Source organism: Salvelinus namaycush, chromosome 14, assembly GCF_016432855.1.
Source record: "Salvelinus namaycush isolate Seneca chromosome 14, SaNama_1.0, whole genome shotgun sequence".
NCBI lineage: Eukaryota > Metazoa > Chordata > Actinopteri > Salmoniformes > Salmonidae > Salvelinus > Salvelinus namaycush.
In genome coordinates, this window is record NC_052320.1 from 18,945,963 (window position 1) to 18,969,379 (window position 23,417).

The window sequence follows — 23,417 nt, forward strand, 5'->3', positions numbered from 1 at the left end:
TTATTTGATAATCAAAGCTTTACCTTGAATATAGTAGATTGAGCCCCAAATAATTCTGCCCGTTTCTGGACGTTCCCCATCACTCTTCCGTTCGATTGGTTAGCGCGCTGGCTCGTCATCGCGGCAGAAGGTTAAAATCACAGTCGATATTGAAACGCGACTACCGCGGTGCTCCCATTGAAGATGAATTACTTCCGACGTTTGGTCTTTGACGCACCGCGCCTGTTGTGCCGCTGACGTCAATCCCCTTCATTTAGACCCCGGATGAACCTGCCAGTGGGGGAAGTGAATAGGGCCATCAAAGCACAGTAAATGAAATTTGGTGGAGGGGGGGAAGCTCAAATAAACTCTTAACAGTGGACCCTTCGGAACAGCTCCAAATTGGATTTAAGTAAACGCATGGGGACTGGCAGAATTGAACAGTGGAGCTAGCTTGCTACTGACTGTAACGTAGTATCTAGAATTAAAAAAACGTGCTTTTAGCAAGCTAGCTAACGTTAGTCTACTGGGATCCGAAGAAAACGTAGTTTTTGAGAGAACAGACGTCTAATTGAAAGGCTTCTACACAAATCCAGTGGCTTGCTTCATGAATTATGTCTGCAACAAGTATTGACCCTCAGGTAGGCAGGCTTTGCCGGGAATATATCCATTCAGCGTCAAGAAGGCCTTTAAATTTGATAAAAGGGGTTATGCGTCCAATCCATCCCTGTTTCCATTGCTGAGAGATGCGATGCTACCAACTAGCTAGCTAACGTTTACTCAAATGGAGTAATGGTTAGGTAGTTAGCATTTAGCAATGTGGTTTGCTAAAAGTCTGCATTTCCGATTGTTAGGAAAACTTTAATCTGTTGCAAAAGTGGTTAACCAGCGCTAGCAAGTCGTTTTCAGAATTAACGACGCCCAATATTATGATAACTAACCCCTTTCATATGTGCTAACGCTATGTCAAAGATTGAGCCTTATATCTGTAGTTAGCTAGCCAGCTAATGTAGCTAAGCGAACTTCTAATTTTCAGTGCGCGTGTATTTTTGGGTAGGAAGTAGAATGCTAAAATGTTTTTTTTATTTTTTACATTTAAACCAATTACACGGGACTGAAGAATTCAAAAGGACAAGACGCTAAAGGTAAGAGCACTGTAGCTAACGTTATAGTAGCTTTGCTAGACGATGACTGCTCAGCCGGTGGCGGGTCGCGAGCACAGACATGAGTTGCCAACAATGCACCTGCGGTGTAAATACAATGCTGGCTCTTGCAATACAGTAACATTGGTCAAAGATGAAGTCAAGTCGTGTTAGGGCAGGGGTTCCCAAACCTTTTTGGCCTGCTACCCTATTTTGATATAAATACAAAAAATCACGACCCCACCATGTAAAAAGGTGATGAAATCAACGGACCATGTTTACCTTTTTAATTGGGGCTATGACAGTCTTACAAATCAGTCTGACAGTGCATTTTACAGTATTTTAATTTGAAAGAAGTATGGTTTTAAGTGACTGAAATGCATCAAACATATTGGGAAATTCAGAAGATCATCAGGCAGTTTTATTATCATCTGTGTAGGAAAGATAATTTATGTTCTCTTATTTATTCCCTCAATCCACACACAATACCCCATAATGACAAAGCAAAACCAGTATTTTAGGCATTTTTGCAACAAAAACCCTGGAATTATTACATTTACGTAAGTATTCACACCCTTTACTCAATACTTTGTTGAAGCACCTTTGGCAGCGATTACATCCTCATGTCGTCTTGGGTATGACGCTACAAGCTTGGCACACCTGTATTTGGGGAGTTTCTCCCATTCTTCTCTGCAGATCCTCTCAAGCTCTGTCAGGTTTGATGGGGAGTGTTGCTGGTTCAAGTCTGGGCTTAGGCTGGGCCACTCATGGACATTCAGAGACTTGTCCCAAAGTCACTCCTGCTTTGTCTTGGCTGTGTGCTTAGTGTCGTTGTCCTTGTGGAAGGTAAACCTTCGCCCCAGTCAGGTCCTGAGTGGTCTGGAGCAGGTTTTCATCAAGGATCTTTATGTACTTTTCCCCGTCAATCTTACGCTCGATCCGTACTAGTCTCCCAGTCCCCCCCGCAAAAAAATATCCCACCCAGCATGATACAGCCATCACCATGCTTCACTGTAGGGATGGTGGCAGGTTTCCTCCACATGTGACGCTTGGCATTCAGGCCAACGAGTTCAATCTTGATTTCATCAGACCAGAGAATTTGTTTCTCATGGTCTGGGAGTTTTTAGTTGCCTTTTCTGGCCACTCTACCATAAAGGCCTAATTGGTGGAGTGCTGCAGAGATGGTTGTCCTTCTGGAAGGTTCTACCATCTCCACAGAGGAACTCTGGAGCTCTGTCAGAGTGACCATCGGGTTCTTGGTCACCTCCCTGACCAAGACCCTTCTCGCCCGATGGGTCAGTTTGGCCGGGCGGCCAGCTGTAGAAAGAGTCTTGGTGGTTCCAAACTTCCATTTAAGAATGGAAGAGGCCACTGTGTTCTTGGTCTGCAGAATTTTTTGGGGTACCTTTCCCCAGATCTGTGCCTCGACACAATCCTGTCTCGGAACTCTACAGACAATTCCTTCGACCATATGGCTTGGTTTTTGCTCTGACATGCACTGTCAACTGTGGGACCTTACATAGACAGGTGTGTGTCTTTCCAAATCATGTCCAATCAATTGAATTTACCACAGGTGAACTCCAATCAAGTTGTAGAAATATCTCAAGGATGATCAATGGAAAAAGGATGCACCTGAGCTTAATATAGTGTCTCATAGCAAAGGTCTGAATACTTATGTAAAAAAGATATTTCTGTTTTTTTATGTATATATTGCGAACATTTCTAAAAACCGGTTTTCGCTTTGTCATTATGGGGGTATTGTGTAGATTGAGGGGGGGAAATGATTTAATCAATTTTAGAATAAGCCTGTAACATAACAAAATGTGGAAAAAGTCAAGGGGTCTTAATACTTTCTGAATGCACTGCAGCTGCTACCGGAGGTTTACTGAAGTAACCCCGGTTATATGACCCAAGTATAATTTTCTCTCGCAAATAGTCTAGCTAACGGTCAACACACCAGATTCTTTGACATGATTTCAGTGATGCCTTGTTATTGAAGTGTTACAGTACTACAGAACAACATTGCTAACATCAGATTTCTATGGTCTTCTCGGGCAGGCATACAATAATCATGTCTTGTTTTTTGGTGAATTAAGGAGGGAGACTTGTGTGTTTGTCTGTATTGTTAAGTACGCATTTCACTGTTAGTCTGCACCTGTTGTTTAAGAAGCATGTGACAAATACAATTTGATTTGACAGTGATAAATAACCCTACTATCAGTCTTTCCGGTTTCAGTGCAAAATGGCTCACTCCACCAGAAGGAAACTGTCCATGATAATGACTTTGAGCCCTATCTCACTGGCCAATCCAATCAGGTGAGTGACTTTTGAAATAATGGTGTGTATCTTTGTCATGATAGAATATTTTTCAACTTGGCTGCAGGGGAGGACCACAAATCAATACTGTCTCACAGGAGGATGGATGTTTTCTTGGCTACCTTGTTAGCAGATATTATTACTCCATTGACATCATTACAGATGATGTGTGATGTCTAAGTACTGCACGCATACCCTTTTAAGTCTTAAAATCAGGGTTGTTGGGGTATAAGCTAACGGTCATTGGAGTATTGGTGGTGGTAGGTCATGTTGTTGACATTTAGTTTAATGTGTCAGGATTTAAAAAACAAATTGTACTTACACTCCTTTTCTGTTTTCTAGAACAACAGCTACCAATCCATGACTGACCCTTACTTGTCCAGCTACTATGCCCCCTCCATTGGATTTCCCTACCCTCTTAGCGAGGCCCCTTGGTCCACCGGTGGCGACCCCCCTATCCCTTACCTGACTCCCTATGCGCCCCTCAGCAATGGAGACCACCACTTCATGCATGACACTGTTTTTGGCCAGCCTGGGGGGCTTGGCAGCAGCATCTACCCGCATAGGTTTAACTTTTTCCCTGAGAACCCGGCCTTCTCCGCCTGGGGTACCAGTGGGTCTCAAGGCCAGCAGACTCAGAGTTCAGCCTATGGGGGCAGCTACAGCTACCCTCCCAGCTCCCTGGGGGGCACACTAGTCCCTGATGGCCAAACAGGGTTCCACAGTGACACTCTGAGCAAGGCACCAGGTATGAACAGCCTTGAACAAGGGATGCTGGGGCTGAAGATGGGTGGGGATGTGTCTGGCAGTGGCTCAGGTGTGAAGAGCGTGAGTTCTGTGATCGGCGGTAGTGGTGCTGTAGCTCAGGCTGTTGTTACAGGCAACGGTGGAACACCAATTGGCATGCCCCCTCCTAAGCCCACGTCCTGGGCCGCTATTGCCAGCAAACCAGCCAAGCCACAGCTGCTGAAGGCCAAGGCCAAGCCAGGCATGCCCATGGGGGGAGCTCTGCCACCACCGCCCATCAAACACAACATGGACATTGGGACATGGGATAACAAGGGGCCTATAAGCAAAGTGGCCCCTCCGCTGCCCCCCCACCACCAACATCAGCAGCTCCACTCTCATAGCCATGCCCACCTTCCCCACGGGCTCCCCCCTCCCCCTCAGCAGTCCATTCAATCTGCCCAGTCCCTTGTGCAGCAGATGACCATGGGCCCGCCCCCTCCACAGTCATACCAGAACCACAACTTAGGCCCGCCCCCTCAGACCCGCTGGGTTGCCCCGCGCAACCGTAATCCGGGCTACGGCGGGGGCAGCATGGACAGCAGCGGTTCCTCTAGTGGCGGGGGTGTTGGGAATGGAGGGGGTGTTCCTCCAGGTTCTGGCTCAGGTCTAGAGAACCACCCTGTACTGGAGAACCTGAGGGCTGCCCACAGCTACAACCCTAAGGAGTTTGACTGGAACCTGAAGAACGGCCGCGTGTTCATCATCAAGAGCTACTCTGAGGACGACATCCACCGCTCCATAAAGTACTCCATCTGGTGCAGCACAGAGCACGGCAACAAGCGTCTGGACTCAGCCTTTCGTGCCATCAGTGCCAAAGGCCCTGTCTATCTGCTGTTCAGTGTTAATGGCAGTGGGCACTTCTGTGGCGTGGCAGAGATGCTCTCGCCCGTGGATTATGGCACCAGTGCTGGCGTCTGGGCGCAGGACAAGTGGAAAGGCAAGTTTGATGTGGACTGGCTGTTTGTGAAGGACGTGCCCAATAGCCAGCTGAGGCACATCAGGCTGGAGAACAACGACAACAAGCCGGTGACCAACTCTAGGGACACTCAGGAGGTCCCTCTGGAGAAGGCCAAGCAAGTGCTGAAGATCATTGTGGGCTTCAAACACACCACCTCCATCTTTGATGACTTCTCCCACTATGAGAAGAGACAGGAGGAAGAGGAGGTTGTCAGAAAGGTAATCAATCATTAGTCTCCTGTTGATCGCAAAGATCCTGAACTGATCATTAATTAAGGATGGGTTTCGTCAATGTTTGTAATGGTCCATAAACCAGAACAAACATCTCCTTTACATAGGGATGCAAACCTGAGTTTGTATTTCTTATTTTGTCCTATCACAGCGAAATGTCTACTGTTTTGTATTTGTTTGCTGCCATTTTATTGCGTTTTGTGCAGGAGGTGTAACCATAACGAAATTCCTCTTCTCTTTCAACAGACCTATGAGCCAATTCCAATACAGCGAGGGTCCCGACTTGATCAGGTAAAGAAACTTTTCTAAAATGTAACTTCTATTTGGCTTCTGGCCATCGACATTCTACACTATGTCTCTAAGGAAATAATATACCATGGTTGTGGGGTGGAAGATTATTAATTTATTAACCGTTTTCTAATGATAACCATTTTGTTTTTCTTCCCCTCCCCAACCAAGGAACACCAAAACCGAAGTAAACCACAATAGAAGACTACTCCTTATAGCTTGATCAACGGTTGTACTTGGATGGACATATTGAAATTTAGATCATAAAAAAACAAGAGGACATAAAGAAATTTCTAACTTAAATTTCTTTTTCTATTTAATTTTGATGACTTTGGCCCACATCAAACTTTGAGCCACCTTGCTCCTGGTCTGGTTCCCAGTCTACAAGTTGTGCGCACAGATCAAATTGCTTCATCATTTTTAGTGTTCTTTATTTTGTATTTTAACCCTGGTCTCCTATTTGTTATACCCCCACACGCACATCCTTAATTATGATTAACAATTATCTGCACGTCTTTAAAAAACATGCTGCTGATATTCAGTGACTGTTCAACTTGTGGTGTGAGTGTTGGAGAAACTTTAAGTGCTTGTATTGCTTGTTCTGATTTAGGAAGAGTGAACGTGACAACAGAATCTTGACAAATGTTTGATAACTACATGGAACAGTTTTATTTTGCATAATCAGAAGAAGTGTTCTGTTTTGCCCTTGTCCATCTGAGGGTGGTTTGTGGATGGTAGAAGATTGTCTATCCAAAAAGCTTCTGCAACTGATTGATATTATGGATAAAGTGAAAGTTTAAAAATGTATCACTTGGCTTAGTGGAGCCTTAACATTTCTTACTGACAACACTGTCAATTAAATGATATTTGCTCTACTGTACCTCAAGTGTATCAGCAAAAAGATTCAAAGGAAAGATGTCTAGAACATCCCCTCTCAAGGGAGGTCTCTCTCTTTGTTTTTGATGGGGTGGAAATGCAAACATACTCAGTTCAGGTTCTTAGCCGGACAATACGATTGTCTTTTCCCTTATTTTAAATCATGTCTTTCCTTTATCATATCTGTTGCATTTCTCTGTTCCCTGTCATTCCAACAATGGGGGTCCCTGTTTAAGTCATTTTGGGGACAAAATGTAGCATGTACTGCTTTTAAATTCAAGATTGGCCTGTCATTTTGTTTCTGCGCCTTGTCATTTCCATACAGAATTAAAATGTTGATATTTTTCTCTCTATAACCCTTCCACTTCATCCTCAGAAATGTTAAGCTTTAATGTACTGGCAAAGCTAATTGAGAACGCCTGAAATGTGTATCCTTATAATTAATGTTACTGATTTAATGTCAAGTGTATGAAAACCCAGAGAATGGTCTTCATGGTATCTGTGTGATTTCCTTAATTTTTTGGGGGCTTGCTGTACTGTGTATGTCCGTATGCAAGTGTGAAAGACTGAGAGGGAGTGTGATTGAGGGAGTCAGATTTATATAATGGTATTGGAAGTGATTCATGATAATATATGAACATTTTAAGAAAATAAACGTAGAAAACAAATGTTTAAGTCACTCCTGAATTAAATATGCATTGTATCAAAGGTCACTATCACATTCTTAGATTTGATCATGGTCATTATTAAAGGTATACTATCTGTTGTAAATGTTTTTGGTTTGTTCCATTGTGAGTGAAAGGTATCACGTCTGCATCTAAGTATGTTTCCCTTTGTAACCCTGTTTCCCTTTGGGGGGAAACCCATTCTTATTCTTTTAGATAAGAGAGAGTGGTGCCTAAAGTATACTGGATGTTGACATACGGTTGAAGTCAAAAGTTTACATACACCTTAGCCAAAAACATTTAAACTTAGTTTTTCACAGTTTCTGACATTAAATCCTTGTAAAAATTCCCTGTCTTGGGTAAGTTAGGATCACCACTTTATTTTAAGAAAGTGAAATGTCAGAATAATAGAGAGAATGATTTATTTCAGCTTTTATTTCTTTCATCACATTCCCAGTGGGTCAGAAGTTTACATACACTCAATTAGTATTTGGTAGCGTTGCCTTTAAATTGTTAAACTTGGGTCAAACGTTTTGGGTAGCCTACCACAAGCTTCCCACAATAAGTTGGGTGAATTTTGTCCCATTCCTCCTGAAAGAGCTGGTGTAACTGAGTCAGGTTTGTAGGCCTCCTTGCTCGCACATACTTCTTCAGTTCTCCCCACAAATGTTCTATAGGATTGAGGTCAGGGCTTTGTGATAGCCACTCCAATACCTTGACTTTGTTGTCATTAAGCCATTTTGCCACTTTGGAAGTATGCTTGGGGTCATTGTCCATTTGGAAGACCCATTTGCGACCAAGCTTGAACTTCCTGACTGATGTCTTGAGATGTTGCTTCAATATATCCACATAATTTCCCCCCCTCATGATGCCATCTATTTTGTGAAGTGCACCAGTCCCTCCTGCAGCAAAGCACCCCCACAAAATTTCTCCCAAGGATGAACCAGACTTGTGGAGGTCTACAATGTTTTTCTGAGGTCTAGGTTGCCAGGTCGCAGTTGTAAATGAGAACTTGTTCTCAACTAGCCTACCTGGTTAAATAAAGGTGAAATTAAATAAATAAAAGGTTGATTTATTTTGATTTTCACATGATGTCATGCAAAGAGGCACTGAGTTTGAAGGTAGGCCTTGAAATACATCCACAGGTACAACTCCAATTGACTCAAATTATGTAAATTAGCCTATCAAAGGCTTCTAAAGCCATGACATTTTCTGGAATTTTCCTAGCTGTTAAAGGCACAGTCAACTTAGTGTATGTAAACTTCTGACCCACTGGAATTGTGATACAGTGAATTATAAGTGAAATTATCTGTAAACAATTGTTGGAAAAATTACTTGTGTCATGCACAAAGTAGATGTCCTAACCGACTTGCCAAAACTATAGTTTGTTAACAAGAAATTTGTGGGGTGGTTGAAAAACGAGTTTTAATGACTCCAACCTAAGTATATGTAAACTCCCGACTTCAACTGTATCACACCTGGGTCAAAAACATTTCTCTGCTGAAACCAATGGCATAGTCCAAACCCCAAAACGTCTTTATTATTTAACAAACAGAACTGTACATAATTCACAGCACATCAAACCAAGGCTATCTGTTTACTTAAAATAGGGAGGTCAAATTTGACCTTACCTTTACCTATTTGTCCAGTGTTTCATCCCAAGAGCTCATAGTTGCAGTAGGCTAGGTTTCTCACCACTGTAGGCTAACTACGTTGATATTTGTTATTGCCTAAAAATACAATTACTTTAATGATTTGGATCGACGTTAAGGTGATTCCTCTCTTGGCATTCACCGCGTGCCTTAATTGTATTGTTATTAAATCAAGGTCTGCCGTGAACACGAAAAGCGGTAATCCAAATTTTCCCTATAAATGTACCTAGATTACAGATTAATTGATTCCCTGGAATAAGGCCAATAAACACAAGCAAGACCGTTTCCAGATCACCATTACCTCATTACCTTTTCGTCAGGAATGTAAAGTTGAATCGGATCACAAAGGCATATCTACACAACAACGTCGATATAGCATTTGGCGCACGCTGTTAAAATGTATTTGATGTAGGTATAGCCTAGAATCCGATCTCATATGGATCCACAGTGTCAGAAAAAAACACCGATCAGTGTCCATACACATTGGTCCAGTTTCAACAGGGAGCCACTATCATTCCAGAAGCATTATCAACAGAAGCATCCATTCGTTTCCATATCTGACGCACTGACTCCTATTAGCAAGTTATTTTTTCAAACAAGAACTCACTGTCAATGTACACCCTTGGATCAGAAGAATGATGTAGTAGTAGCCATAAGCCTATGAAATGTTGTCCGTATTTGGCTATAGAATAGCCTACATTTAACAGGCTAGGCCTAAAACAATGGTCCAGGCATCAGGCGTCCGCATCATCAGCACCGCTCCAGCCGTGATACCGCATACAGCGAGAAAGGACACCGGTTGAAATACATTTGCCCTACATAGTAACCTTGATTTTCCGAAACAGTTGTCCACTTGTTTTGTTTTCACCATCTCTGAACCAATCTAGCAGGATTTCCTTATCTTCTTCCCATCCAAGACGTCTGCTTATTGAATGCAATGCTCGAGGATTAGATCGAGGAAGCTTGACGTCATGGACAGGACAGGGTCAAACTCCCCCCACCATAAACCGACCAGATTCTCATCAGCGAAATGTTTTTGAATTGAGCAGTTGACATTTTGCAGAATGGGGCATTATTGCACAATAAATCAGCCGCCCCACTAAACCTGCACAATATTTCACACTGCACAGCAGCAGTACACACAGACATCATTCAGCTTCATCACAGCAAATGAGAATTGCCTAATCATGATGATCTATTCATATTTGAGAATAGGACACACCTTGGATATTTCTGCAGTAAAGTAATCTGCAGAAAGAAATTTTAACCAACGTACTGTTCACTTCCAGTGTTTCCATAATACATAATATCTGATTTGCAGTTGCGATTTTAGCATGTTATTTTTAGTGGGGGGGGGGGGGGGGGGGGGGAATTGTAGATGCATGCCAGCAAAGCCACTACACAACACAACTAAACAATACAGTAATTGCATTATAACGGTGACAATCAGTGCCCACAACTGTTAGGGCCTACATAAAGCTGTCCTAACAGGAGAGCTTACTTTTCAGCTCCATGGAGTGAATCCTTACCACTGCTACACCTGGCTATCAGCGGAGCCTTGTCTGGCTGCTAAACAGTTAATTCAGCTTCATTTACAGCCTTTTAAAAAAACATAGATGATATGGCTGACTTGCTTACACAAATATGGCTTCTAGTGACAATTGAGATGTACAAACTATGGGATAAGAGACAATCCGTAATTTCGATTAAGACAATGATCGAACTCAGTCGGATATAGTCAATACAACTATTTGTTCAGCACTTTTGAAATGTACAGCGACAGAATTCAGAACATGGACCGTTCTTACAGTATTATACCTGTACACCAAGTCAGAATCGTATGATAAATAAAGGGGGCATACGAAATTAGATGATTACATTTCTCTTAAACAGGCTATAGGCTATATGAGGGTGAAAGGAGCCAAATGATTAGTGCGAGGCACATAGTGTATGTTGTGTAGTAAGCTGTTAGTAGCCTTAGTATTACTTTCTTAGCTACAGTATACATATCTCCCTGACATATTACATAATTTATGCAGCAGCATACAATACATTTTTGGACTGACCTTGTGCTGTGCTCACTTGAACAGGAAGGTGGTGCTGCGGTCCTTCTTGTGGCAAATTTTGTCATCAAACCGTGTCATCAAAGTCTGGCATTCTCTGGATTTATAGTGCTTTCAAGACAACTGGGTCCTCGGAAAAAAACAAAGTTGAATCATGACATCAGTGATCTTCAGGTCAGAGCTCTAGAAAGAGGCCGGAGTTCCCAACCTGGAATTCTAAGTTGGATGACTGTTCAAAACGTATTTTCCCAGTTGGAGCTCGTTTTTTTCCGAGGTCCCAGTTGTCTTGAACTCACTGAAGTCTGAGATTTCCCAGTTCCAAGTTTCCAGTTGTTTTGAACTCGGCAGAAGTCATGCTGTATTGACAGCATGGCCAATGTATTCAACCCTTTCTGGCCCATGGTGTTGCATGTGAATGTTTATCCTTTTAAACTTGGAAAATTGATCCTTAAACACAGACTTGGACCACACACCGACTCCACTGAATAGCAGGCTCATTATTGCTTTGAAACGCTTGCAGATAGCAACTGATTCCTTCCAAACCACTTATTGTTGAATTTGCGATTTCCAACGTGTTGTGTATTGTTTATGTCCAATAGCTACGTTTTAGCTATACTTTCTCTTCATATGACAAGGCTTGAAAGGATTTGCCAGTACATTGTCGACTTGATTCATGATGATGACTGCTTGTCTAGCTTGCTAGCTAAGAATTTGAAAGTATGATGTTGACATGATCAGTCCCATCAAAGCTACGGTAGATATATACATATATTTTTTTGGGGGGGCGGGGGGGTAAACAGGTGGGGCTCAAAACAGGTGGCCCTGAATGACGTGTCGCAACTGCTGATTTGTCATTACCATAGCCACTCACCACTGGCTATGGTGCTGAAACTGCACTGATGCCCGTAAAGTTGCTTTTTACTAGCTCTGTTTATTGTCCCCCAAGGTGAAATCGGGGAGGGATTGTGGATCGGTCTCCATCTGTTAGTCACACGCGATATCTCGGACAGCACTGGCCCGATGTTTACGAAAGGTCGGTGAATTATGCGTTTTGCCATTGAAATCTGGCATTTACAAAATTACACTAATTGGCCCAAGGCGGGAGCTATAGTAATTAACTGATATTTGTGAGTCCCCCCAGAGAGGAATAGGCTAAGTGAGAGGGATAACTCGGCACAAAATCTGTCTTGTCCAGCAGGTGGCGTTTTTTATTTGGCACATGACATGGAGTATAAGCTATATAAGGAGTGGTTTAGCTAGAGACTGCAAAGCTCGACATTCAGGGCTACCGGCTGACCTGGCCAGTTAATCAAGCTTTCATATGGCCCGCTTGGGACAGTAGACTACATTTTCAAAAAATATATAGGCTATATAAGCTACTTGTATTCATACATTCACAATCTTCCCAACAGCTGACGCTTCACACTTGTTATCAACCTGCTTCCAAGCGGTGTCAATAATGTCAAAGCATTCCCTGTCCATCCCCTGTCCAATGACATAGCGATGTCATTATTAGCAAATAAAGGTTTACGTAAGGTCCACGGACCATGTAGGCCTACACTATGGAGCTGCTTGCTTGTCAATACATGAACATTAGCCTATTTACACAAATCACTTGTTGGTTAAATACAAAAATCAATATTGTAATAATTCTATGCTGTAGTCTAGGCCTATATAATTGTTTAAAAATCTGATTAATTCCCGAAGCTGTTCATGAGCAATGTCGTTTATTTATTAGTTGAATATCAACTGTCAGGTGGCAAGAGCGCAGAACTCTGGACACCGTTGATTGCTGCGCAGAAATAAATCTGTTCTAATAAACCCAGTCTCTGGGCAACAATCTTAAATGCAATCTCTGGAAAATACAACAGTTTTGATGGAAATTAGTGAAAGAGCGGGATCCCAGCGTTACAGGGCTATCATTTATTTCTCAACCCCAATTGGCAGCGTTTTACAATCTTTTGTATCTGTCATGACAATAAAAAAAAGTAACTGCGGGAAGCGCGTCAGCCATTCGCATGTGTTTACGTAGGCCTCTATTAACTGTACAATTCACACAATTTATAAACATAACAATTACATGATTTTATGAATGCCAGTGGGAGTTTTTTTTAAAGACATTATACAAGCAACAAGATCATATTTAGTCTGTGACATAACTAATGATTAGCCCTTTGGGGTAAACCATGCAGAGGAGCAACCCCATGCTTCAGCCATATAGCCTTGATGCTGCGTCAGACAGGTGATCATGCTTATTGCTAAAATAGCACACCTGCCTGATCATATGGACCATCTAAAGATATTGCTTTTCATCAATATGTTACTAGGCAAATTTCTAGAGGGGAATATTACATTTTAAATGGTTTAATATAGGCTATATGTCATCATTGAGAGGGGGCATGGTTTTATTTTTGTTTTCCAAACAATCAGTGTAAATAAATATCAGATTTTATGGTTGGCTTTAATATAAGGTATTTGCCCAAACTGTAAATGAAACGTGAAATCACCCAGATTTAAATTCTGGGTGCATAACTTACCTTTCCTGATATCTTGGCCTGGGTCAGTTATTTTAAAATTCAGGCAGGTAGTTTTCACTTGGTACTGGCCCGGTGTGCCACTGGCAAATTTACCTGAATGTCAAGACCTGGACTGGTACCCAGGCTAACTGCCTTCCATTTTTGAAGACATTTATTTTCATTGTTAGATATATAAAAGCTAATCTGTGGTCAACTAAAATGTGTTAGTCACACAAGATATCTCAATTGGCCCAATGGAGGTCGCTGCATCATTCGTGGGGGATGACATGTTTACTGTTGTCTTGTTTCGCTTTTCAATTTCAGGGACAATAGATAATGTTTTCAAAGTTCTACCAAGTGAAGCAACATAGAATTATAAATATTTTAAACCATCTTATTCTCAGACCTGGTGCACGAAGGCGTAATTTAAAACATGTCAGAAACAAGTCATTTTTTCATAGGCCTATTGTAGTTAGGCCTACAATCCTCTTCACAAACCATTTTGTTAGACTGACATTATGGCCTACACAGATATACACACTAAGTTATTGGCAGTGTCTTTGTGTGGGTCATACACGAGTGACTTCGGACAAATTCCACAAGTCCACACGGTTGGCTTCTCCAAACATGAGGAATACTCCGAGGCCTATGGTATTCACCATTGCGATGAGTGAGAACACATAACCCCAGGAAGCTGTGACCTCAATCAGGTATCCAGAAACATAGACCAGCACCAGACCTGTGGGATACACAAACTGGTCTCATTTACACAGTCAAATACAGTACATAGGCCTATAATACACTTAACCGTGAGCATTATATCATTCTGATGTACAGTATACATGGGGGATTGATATCTAATACCTACCTGTGAAAGCCCCACACATATTCATAAATCCTGTGGAGAAAATAATATATACATTTTTGGGAACAAAATATTTGTTTGTCAATCAAAATGGAACAAATGGAATGGGAAGACAATGATACCCAAAGACACTGACAGTGTCCAGTTAAGATAAATTCTAATTTACAATGACGGCCTACACCGGCCAAACCCGGACGACGCTGGGCACAATTGGTCCAGCGACGTCCGGGTTTGGCAGGTGTAGGCCGTCATTGTAAATAAGAATTTGTTCTTAACTGACTTGCCTAGTTAAATAAAGGTTCAATTTTAAAATTGTAAAAACAAACTGACCAAACAAGGCTCCAGCACACGATGGGGCAAGGTCCTGTACATTCACAGACACACCACTAGCGCATGGGGACAATGGCAATGGGTTAGTATACTAATAACTCTATTACTGGATGAGAAGTTACCCTTCTCATCCAGTAATACGGGTATACCTCTATTATGTGGATTGAATAATGTTACATGAACACACACAGAAACACACCTGCTGTTGAAGGTGGCCAGGCCCACAGCAGCGGAGACAAAGATCACAGCGGAAGGGAATGAGAGTGGCCTGCAGAGTAGCAGGAGGAACACACTGGACACACCCATGGACATGAACTGTATGAGAGAGAGAAACACACTGATCGACTTATTTAAAGATGTCCTCTAGCGATTTGTGAACATTTACTGTTGAAAAGCGATAACCAAAGTATAAAGACAGTAAACTACACACATTGAAGGGTAAAAAAAAAATGTTTTGAACAAAATTGTGTTTTTTAGACACAAATGCAAACTTCAAGGGAGTAAGGCATTTTGATGGGAATCTGTGATGTCATCAGCCTCACCATTGCTTGAGGAACAATAGAAAACTAAAGAGGAAAAGCACACCCCCCACTTGTGCTATGTCATGACTTACCTTTTGTAAAGTAAATCAGGTGATAAAGAAGGTGAAAAATAGACTGGAGTGCCACTTTAACTCTAAATTCCCCATTTCAAGAGATACAGTGCCTTGCAAAGGTATTCATCCCCCTTGGCATTTTCCTATTTTGTTGCATTACAACCTGTAATTTAAATGGATTTGTATTTTTATTTCATGTAATGGACATACACAAAATAGTCCAAATTGGTGAAGTGAAATGAAAAAAATTACTTGTTTCAAAAAATTATATAAACCCCCCCCGGAAAAGTGGTGCGTGCATACAGTTGAAGTCGAAAGATTACATACACCTTAGCCAAGTACATTTAAACTCAGATTTTCACAATTCCTGACATTTAATCCTCGTAAAAATTCCCTGTCTTAGGTCAGTTAGGATCACCACTTTATTTTAAGGAAGTGAAATATCAGAATAATAGTAGAGAGAATTATTTATTTCAGCTTTTATTTCTTTCATCACATTCCCAGTGGGTCAGAAGTTTACATACACTCAATTAGTATTTGGTAGCATTGTCTTTAAATTGTTTAACTTGGGTCAAATGTTTCGGGTAGCCTACCACAAGCTTCCCACAATAAGTTGGGTGAATTCTGTCCCATTCCTCCTGAAAGAGCTGGTGTAACTGAGTCAGGTTTGTAGGCCTCCTTGCTCGCACATACTTTTTCAGTTCTGCCCACAAATTTTCTATGGGATTGAGGTCAGGGCTTTGTGATGGCCACTCCAATACCTGGACTTTGTTGTCCTTATGCCTCATGATGCCAACTATTTTGTGAAGTGCACCACTCCCTCCTGCAGCAAAGCACCCCCACAACATGATGCTGCCACCCCCGTGCTTCACGGTTGGGATGGTGTTCTTCGGCTTGCAAGCATCCCCTTTTTTCCTCCAAACATAACGATGGTCATTATGGCCAAACAGTTCTATTTTTGTTTCATCAGACCAGAGGGCATTTCTCCAAAAAGTACGATCTTTGTCTGTGGATATAGATACTTTTGTACCCATTTCCTCCAGCATCTTCACAAGGTCCTTTGCTTTTGTCCTGGGATTGATTTGCACTTGGTGCACCAAAGTACATTCATCTCTAGGAGACAGAACGCGTCTCCTTCCTGAGCAGTATGACGGTTGCGTGGTCCCATGGTGTTTATACTTGCATACTATTGTTTGTACAGATGAACGTGGTACCTTCAGGAGTTTGGAAATTGCTTCCAAGGATGAACAAGACTTGTGGAGGTCTACAATTTCTTTTCTGAGGTCTTGGCTGATATCTTTTGATTTTCCCATGATGTCAAGCAAAGAGTCACTGAGTTTGAAGATAGGCCTTGAAATACATCCACAGGTACACTTCCAATTGACTCAAATTATGTCAATTAGCTTATCAGAAGCTTCTAAAGCATGACATATTTTTCTGGAATTTTCCAAGCTGTTTAACGGCACCGTCAACTTAGTGTATGTAAACTTCTGACCCACTGGAATTGTGATACAGTGAATTATAAGTTAAATAATCTGTCTGTAAACAATTGTTGGAAAAATGACTTGTGTCATGCACAAAGTAGATGTCCTAACCGACTTGCCAAAACCATAGTTTGTTAACAAGAAATTTGTGGAGTGGTTGAAAAACGAGTTTTAATGACTCCAACTTAAGTGTATGTCAACTTCCGACTTCAACTGTATATATTCACCCCCTTTGCTATGAAGCCCCTAAATAAGATCTGTTGCAACCAATTACCTTCAGAAGTCACATAATTAGTTAAATAAAGTCCACCTGTGTGCAATCTAAGTGTCACATGATATGTCACATGATCTCAGTAAATATACACCTGTTCTGAAAGGCCCCAGAGTCTGCAACACCACTAAGCAACGGGCACCATCAAGCAAGCAGCACCATGAAGACCAAGGAGCTCTCCAAACAGGTCAGGGACAAAGTGGGGGAGAAGTACAGATCAGAGTTGGGTTATAAAAAAATATCCAAAACTTTGAACATCCCACGGAGCACCATTAAATCCATTATAAAGTAATGGAAATAATATGGCACCACAACAAACCTGCCAAGAGAGTGCCACCCACCAAAACTCATGGAACATGCAAGGAGGGCATTAATCAGAGAGGCAACAAAGAGACCAAAGATAACCCTGAAGGAGCTGCGTAGCTCCACAGAAGAGATTGGAGTATCTGTCCATAGGACCACTTTAAGCCGTACACTCCACAGAACTGGGCTTTACCTAAGAGTGGCCAGAAAATATGCCATTGCTTAAAGAAAAAAATAAGCAAACACGTTTGGTGTTGGCCAAAAGGCATTTGGGAGACTCCCCAAACATATGGAAGAAGGTTCTCTGGTCAGATGAGACAAAAATGTTGCTTTTTGGCAATCAAGCAAAACGCTATGTTTGGCGCAAATCCAACAACTCTCACACCCCGAGAACACCATCCAACACCACCATGTTTTTCATCGGCAGGGACTGGGAAACTGGTCAGAATTTAAGGAATGATGGATGCCGATAAATACAGGGACACTCTTGAGGGAAACCTGTTTTGGTCTTCCAGAGATTTGAGACTGGGATGGAGGTTCACCTTCCAGCAGGACAATGACCCTGAGAATACTGCTAAAGCAACACTCGAGTGGTTTAAAGGGATACATTTCAATGTCTTGGATTGGCCTAGTCAAAGCCCAGACCTCAATCCAATTGAGAATCTGTGGTATGACTTAAAGATTGCTGTACACCAGTGGAACCCATCCAACTTGAAGGAGCTGGAACAGTTTTGCCATGAAGAATAGGCAAAAATCCCAGTGGCTAGATGTGCCAAGTTTATAGAGACATACCCCAAGAGATTTGCAGCTGTAATTGCTGCAAAAGGTGGCTCTATAAAGTATTGACTTTGGGGGGGTGAATAGTTATGCATGCTCAAGTTTTCCGTTTTTTAAATCTCACAAGAAAAAATTATTTGCATCTTCAAAGTGGTATACATGCTGTGTAAATCAAATGATACAAACCCCCAAAAGTCCATGTCAATTCCAGGTTGTAAGGCAACAAAATAGGAAAAATGCCAATGGGGGTGAAAACTTTCGCAAGCCACTGAACTGTAACTAATCCTGTTATGTCAGATACAAAATTATTGAGATCCTTGACAAAGATGAGCAATAATGACTGTATAAAATACATCATTCAAATACTGAGCTATATTGTATGCAAAAAAGGGAAATTATATAATTTTTCTCAAAAACATAGGGATCAAAATGATTGACATCCTTAAAGATTCTTATAAGTAAAGTAGTCAAAAGTTCAGTATTTGGTAGCATATTCCTAGCACGCAATGACTACATCAAGCTTGTGACTCTACTCTACTTGTTGGATGCATTTGCAGTTCGTTTTGATCGTGTTTAAAATTATTTTGTGCCCGATAGAAATGAATGGTAAATTATGTTTTATGTCATTATTGAGTCACTTTTGTACAAAATTATAAAACATGTCTAAACACTTATACATTAATGTGGATGATAGCATGATTACGGATAATCCTGAATGAATCGTGAGAAAGTTACAGAGGGTCACAGATAAGACATGCTAACATCCCCTGTTATTGATAATGTCTTGGGGGTATGATCTTTGACCCTCTGTATTTCTCAATCATCATTATTCACGATTCATTCAGGATTATCCATAATCATGGTATCATCCACATTAATGTAGAAGTGTTTGAAACATTTTATTCTTATTTTCCATAAAAGTGACTCTAAAATGACACAATACATTTTTTAAATTACTTTCTATTGGGTACAAAATAATCGGAAACAACCGAAACTAACTGCAAAAGCACCCAACAAGTTTGTAGAGTCACAAGCTTGATGTAGTCATTGCGTGCTAGGAATATGGGACCAAATACTAAACTTTGACTACTTTATTTATAAGAATCTTTAAGGGTGTCAATAATTTTGACCCCTACCTTTTTGAGAAAAAAAGTATTATCTTTCTCTGAGCAAATGTATTAGTTTAAATTAATATAATTTTTTTACTGTTTTTTTTTCATTATTCATTTTATACAGTCATTATTGCCAATCTTTTTCAAGGGTGTCAATAATTTCAGACCTCACTGTATGTTAGTCAGGGGAAATAATTGCCTGAGCCCCAAGGATATGTCTGATTGCCTTGTCTGGCATGAAAATGGGGAGCTCTAACCTGTCTGAACAAATCTCTTATGCATACCTGTACTTTCTCTCTGTCCACAAACCACTGAATATTGGGTTCAGTTACACAAGAATATAAGTTAGCGATTCTAAACCAGGTAAGCTTACCTGCATCATCTTCCTAACAGATGATGTTCGAAATCCTAGAACAAAAAACAGACTGTTACTAACTTACTAAGGAAGCAGCAAAACAAACAAATGTTGTACTCTAATCTGTCATTCTTATACCCTGCTGAATGAGGTGATCCGAAATTATGCCTCCAAAGAGCGCAGATGCGATTGCAACCAACCATGGAATTACGTTACACACCCATCCCTGGAATAACATATATTAGAAGTATGAGTTACAATACAGATTACACTAAACTGCAATGGTTACACTATTTATTATTTTGGGTGAAGAAGGCCAGTATAGGTAAGACATGCGTTTTGGATAAGGTAAAGAAAGTGGCTGAAGAGATAAAGGTGTAATACCTTGGCGTGCGGATATGTATCTTTGAAAAAGGTTGGTAGCCATGACATCAATGTGTAACAAGTACTGCTGAAGCATAGGTGAGCAAAGACCATGGCACTGAAGAGATGTGAAAGAGGGAGAACAAGAGACAAAAAGAGCAGTAGAGCCAGGCAAGCAGGCAACATCAAGGTAAAAACAAGAAGTTGCAAACCATTTGCATAACATCCACGTGCCATACTGTATTACATCCAAAATCAACATATGCAAAAAATTGAGCTGTACCACACAGAGGGCTGTTTGAACATTTTTAGCCAGCGTTTCTTTGACAGACCCGAACTGGATCCATGGCTTGACAGCACTTGGATTGTGTTCATTTGACCTGCAACCGACACATACATTACCATATAAAGCAGTATGATTATAGCAGCCAACCTCATGAATCGTACATAACAACCACGTCATTCAGTGAAACAACTAACATGTATAATACATGCATTACATTTTGTAGATACTTTCAAACTAGAAATATATTATAGAAGCCTACCTCATATGAAATCTAGAACCTAGAACAACCACTTAATTCAATGAAACAACTATTACATACAACACATCCAATGCACATTTTTTGATACTTTAAAACAAAATATATTCATGCACAAAGCACCAGTTCTATAGATTATTATATTGCTACCCTAGAGTACCTCTCAGTAGAAATCTCCACACAGTCAATGACCACAGTCCCGAGAGCAGACCAGCGCCATAGAACACACTCTCCCAGCCATAGCGTTCCAACATCACGGACCCCAGTCCTCCCACCATCAGTGTTCTGACTCACAAGCATAGAAGCACAATGAGGAAGAAGCATTTAGAACATATTTCAGATAAAGCTATGTATGATTAAATTATAAATCAGAGATGGGTGTTGGTATAATTAGAGACCTGTGTTCAGTTATTACATGTATAACTTACCCCATATAAGAGCCACTGCCCATGGTACTCATCAGAAAGCCTCTTTCCCCTTCATCTACTCGTTGGGAACAAAGACTGGCCAAAGAGGGGTAGTGGACACCTGAGGGAAAGCAGCTGTTATCAAAGTTACCAAACCATTCCAAAAGAGGAGACAGAGGGTGGAGACTTTCTCTGTTTCCACCCTCTCACCTTGTAATAGCCCCATAAGGAATCTGGCCACCGTCATGGAGGTGAGGGAACTGATGCCCAGTTGCGCCAACAGAGGGGTGCATGCTGTAATGGAAGCCCAGGACGTAGTGGCAAGAAGTAGGACCCGTTCACCACCAATTCTGGCAAAACAAACAATCATGAGCAGAGTCAGAGCAGTCTTCACAGCACACAAGAAAGGTGATTTCCAGCTTCTAACATGGACATTATATAACAGGCAATCACTCAAGATCAAATAATACAAATCCCAATCCCAATAGGTAGCCATTGTTTCTCTCATTCAGACCACCAGAGGTTGACCCACCTGTCGCTGACATGACCTCCCAGCACCTGAGTGAAGCAGTAACCCCAGAAGAAGCCCCCCATTACCACACCCGACTGCGTCTTGCTCCAGCCAAATGTGGTGGCCATGTTGACAGCACAGATTGGCATGGCCATCCTGGCACAGTAGAGGAGACACGTGCCCAAGAAGAGCATCACCGTCCACTTTTGAGCCAATGGCCTGGAAGCAAATAGCAAGAAAGAGAGGGAGAGGTAATGATGGATGATAATACTGATAATCTACATGACACTATATGTAAAAACCAGATAATTGGCCTATTATCATTTCATCCCCTACATCATGTATCAGTAGTGCTGAGCGATTAACCAAAATGTCAGTTATTTTTCGTTTTTTAAAACAACTTTTAAACAACAACTGACCGACATCAGCTGAATGATTTGAATTCCATTTCGCTCAACAATTTTTTTTTCTGTGAACTCAATGCGCACATCGCATAGATTCTCTAGAGATAAAGATCCAGCCTGAACTGTGCGATGTAGTAGGGAGTTGTAGTTTCCAACAGGCCAATATTCTGCATAGTTTAGCGCATAAAAATGTGGTAATTAACTACAATTACCATAATCCATTGGTCATTTACTTGTCTTGGTCTGAGGTTATTTATTCTACTCAAGAATAATGCAGACCGTGAGGTGACATAGAGCATAGCCGTAGGAAGTAGTTTCAGGGTGTTTAAAAAAATTATTGAATCTGAACCAACCTCAAAAAGCACAAATAGCAAATAGCACTATGTATCAGTAGAGAAGACAGCAAACCAGTTTTTCTGACTACATCACGTGAAGTGCCTTAATGAAGCCACCAGCGTTAGATAAAAGTTTCAGCAGACAAAGCAAGCTAAAATATTTTTTATAATATTTTATGTGATGTCTAATTTAAAGACAAACAGGGATCTAGTTCAATATTAGATACTTCTGTTAAGTTACATAGAGCAGTAAAACACTACAAATATGTGCAAATTAATTGAAAGTGTGACCAAGATCTAAATCTACTTTCACACTGGAGCTTCTACAACCATTGTGAATGTTGTGAACACACAGAAACTCTAGCCTGGTCCCAGATATGTTTGTGTTATCCTGTCAGCTCCTTGTCACTGGAATGACAGGGAGTTGACATGATCACACAAACAGATCTGGAACCAGGCTACCGAAACACATATTGAACCCAGTGGTGTAAAGTACTTAAGTAAAAATACTCACTAAATAGACATGCTTCCCTTTGTAAATTATGCCTGAGTGTTGGAGTGTGCCCCTGGCTATCCGTAAATTAAAATAACAAGAAAATGGTGCCATCTGGTTTGCTTAATATAAGCAAATCGAAATAATTTATATATATTTAAAAACTGTGTGGTTTGAGTCCTGAATGCTGATTGACTGAGAGCCATGTTATATCAGACCGTATACCATGGGTATGACAAAACATTTATTTTTACTGCTCTAATTGTTGGTAACCAGTTTATAATAGCAATAAGGCACCTCGGGGGTTTGTGATATATGGCCAATATACCACGGTTAAGGGCTGTGTCCAGGCAGTCTGCGTTGTGTCGTTCTAAGAACGGCCCTTAGCTGTGGTATATTGGCCATATACCACACCTCCTCGGGGCTTATTACTTAAATATATATGTACAGTCGTGGCCAAAAGTTTTGAGAATGACACAAATATATATTTTCACAAAGTCTGCTGCCTCAGTTTGTATGATGGCAATTTGCATATACTCCAGAATGTTATGAAGAGTGATCAGATGAATTGCAATTAATTGCAAAGTCCCTCTTTGCCATGCAAATGAACTGAATCCACAAAAAACATTTCCACTGCATTTCAGCCCTGCCACAAAAGGACCAGCTGACATCATGTCAGTGATTCTCTCGTTAACACAGGTGTGAGTGTTGACGAGGACAAGGCTGGAGATCACTCTGTCATGCTGATTGAGTTTGAATAACAAACTGGAAGCTTCAAAAGGAGGGGGGTGCTTGG

General features: G+C 41.2%; 2 protein-coding genes across 5 annotated transcripts; one reads left to right on the forward strand and one right to left on the reverse strand.

Annotated features, from left to right (window-relative positions):
• Window positions 1-276: 276 nt before the first annotated feature.
• Window positions 277-7,341, forward strand: LOC120059231 (YTH domain-containing family protein 1-like). 4 transcript variants are annotated; one of them, XM_039008119.1, is made up of 6 exons: window positions 277-620; window positions 1,100-1,124; window positions 3,343-3,437; window positions 3,780-5,402; window positions 5,661-5,705; window positions 5,874-7,341. In XM_039008119.1, the coding sequence occupies exons 1-6, from the start codon at window positions 594-596 to the stop codon at window positions 5,901-5,903; spliced, it is 1,845 nt and encodes a 614-aa protein (XP_038864047.1). In that variant the 5' UTR covers window positions 277-593; the 3' UTR covers window positions 5,904-7,341. The 4 variants fall into 4 exon arrangements, with proteins under 4 accessions (XP_038864047.1, XP_038864048.1, XP_038864049.1 ...); XM_039008120.1 differs by having other exon boundaries at window positions 3,358-3,437; XM_039008121.1 differs by lacking the exon at window positions 1,100-1,124.
• Window positions 7,342-13,965: 6,624 nt separating this feature from the next.
• On the reverse strand, window positions 13,966-21,730 carry LOC120058643 (solute carrier family 17 member 9-like). Its single transcript, XM_039007399.1, has 13 exons — window positions 21,726-21,730; window positions 21,411-21,608; window positions 21,089-21,228; window positions 20,900-20,999; window positions 20,632-20,756; window positions 20,213-20,309; window positions 19,951-20,047; window positions 19,705-19,792; window positions 19,585-19,619; window positions 14,869-14,984; window positions 14,670-14,725; window positions 14,343-14,372; window positions 13,966-14,213 (listed from the first exon to the last, which is right to left on the reverse strand). Exons 1-13 carry the CDS (start codon window positions 21,728-21,730, stop codon window positions 14,044-14,046), a joined length of 1,257 nt encoding a protein of 418 aa, XP_038863327.1. The 3' UTR covers window positions 13,966-14,043.
• Between the last annotated feature and the right edge of the window lie 1,687 nt (window positions 21,731-23,417).

Bases quoted from the DNA above. Each gene is read 5' to 3' on its own strand.
- LOC120059231 (XM_039008119.1), top strand. From the start codon at position 594: ATGTCTGCAACAAGTATTGACCCTCAG. The intron at 3,438-3,779 runs GTGAGTGACTTT...TCTGTTTTCTAG, and splicing joins TCACTGGCCAATCCAATCAG to AACAACAGCTACCAATCCAT. The intron at 5,706-5,873 runs GTAAAGAAACTT...TCCCCAACCAAG, and splicing joins GAGGGTCCCGACTTGATCAG to GAACACCAAAACCGAAGTAA.
- LOC120058643 (XM_039007399.1), bottom strand. The intron at 21,229-21,410 runs GTGGGTCAACCT...TTGTTTTGCCAG, and splicing joins GGAGGTCATGTCAGCGACAG to AATTGGTGGTGAACGGGTCC. The intron at 20,048-20,212 runs GTACAGCTCAAT...ACATCTCTTCAG, and splicing joins TTCAAACAGCCCTCTGTGTG to TGCCATGGTCTTTGCTCACC.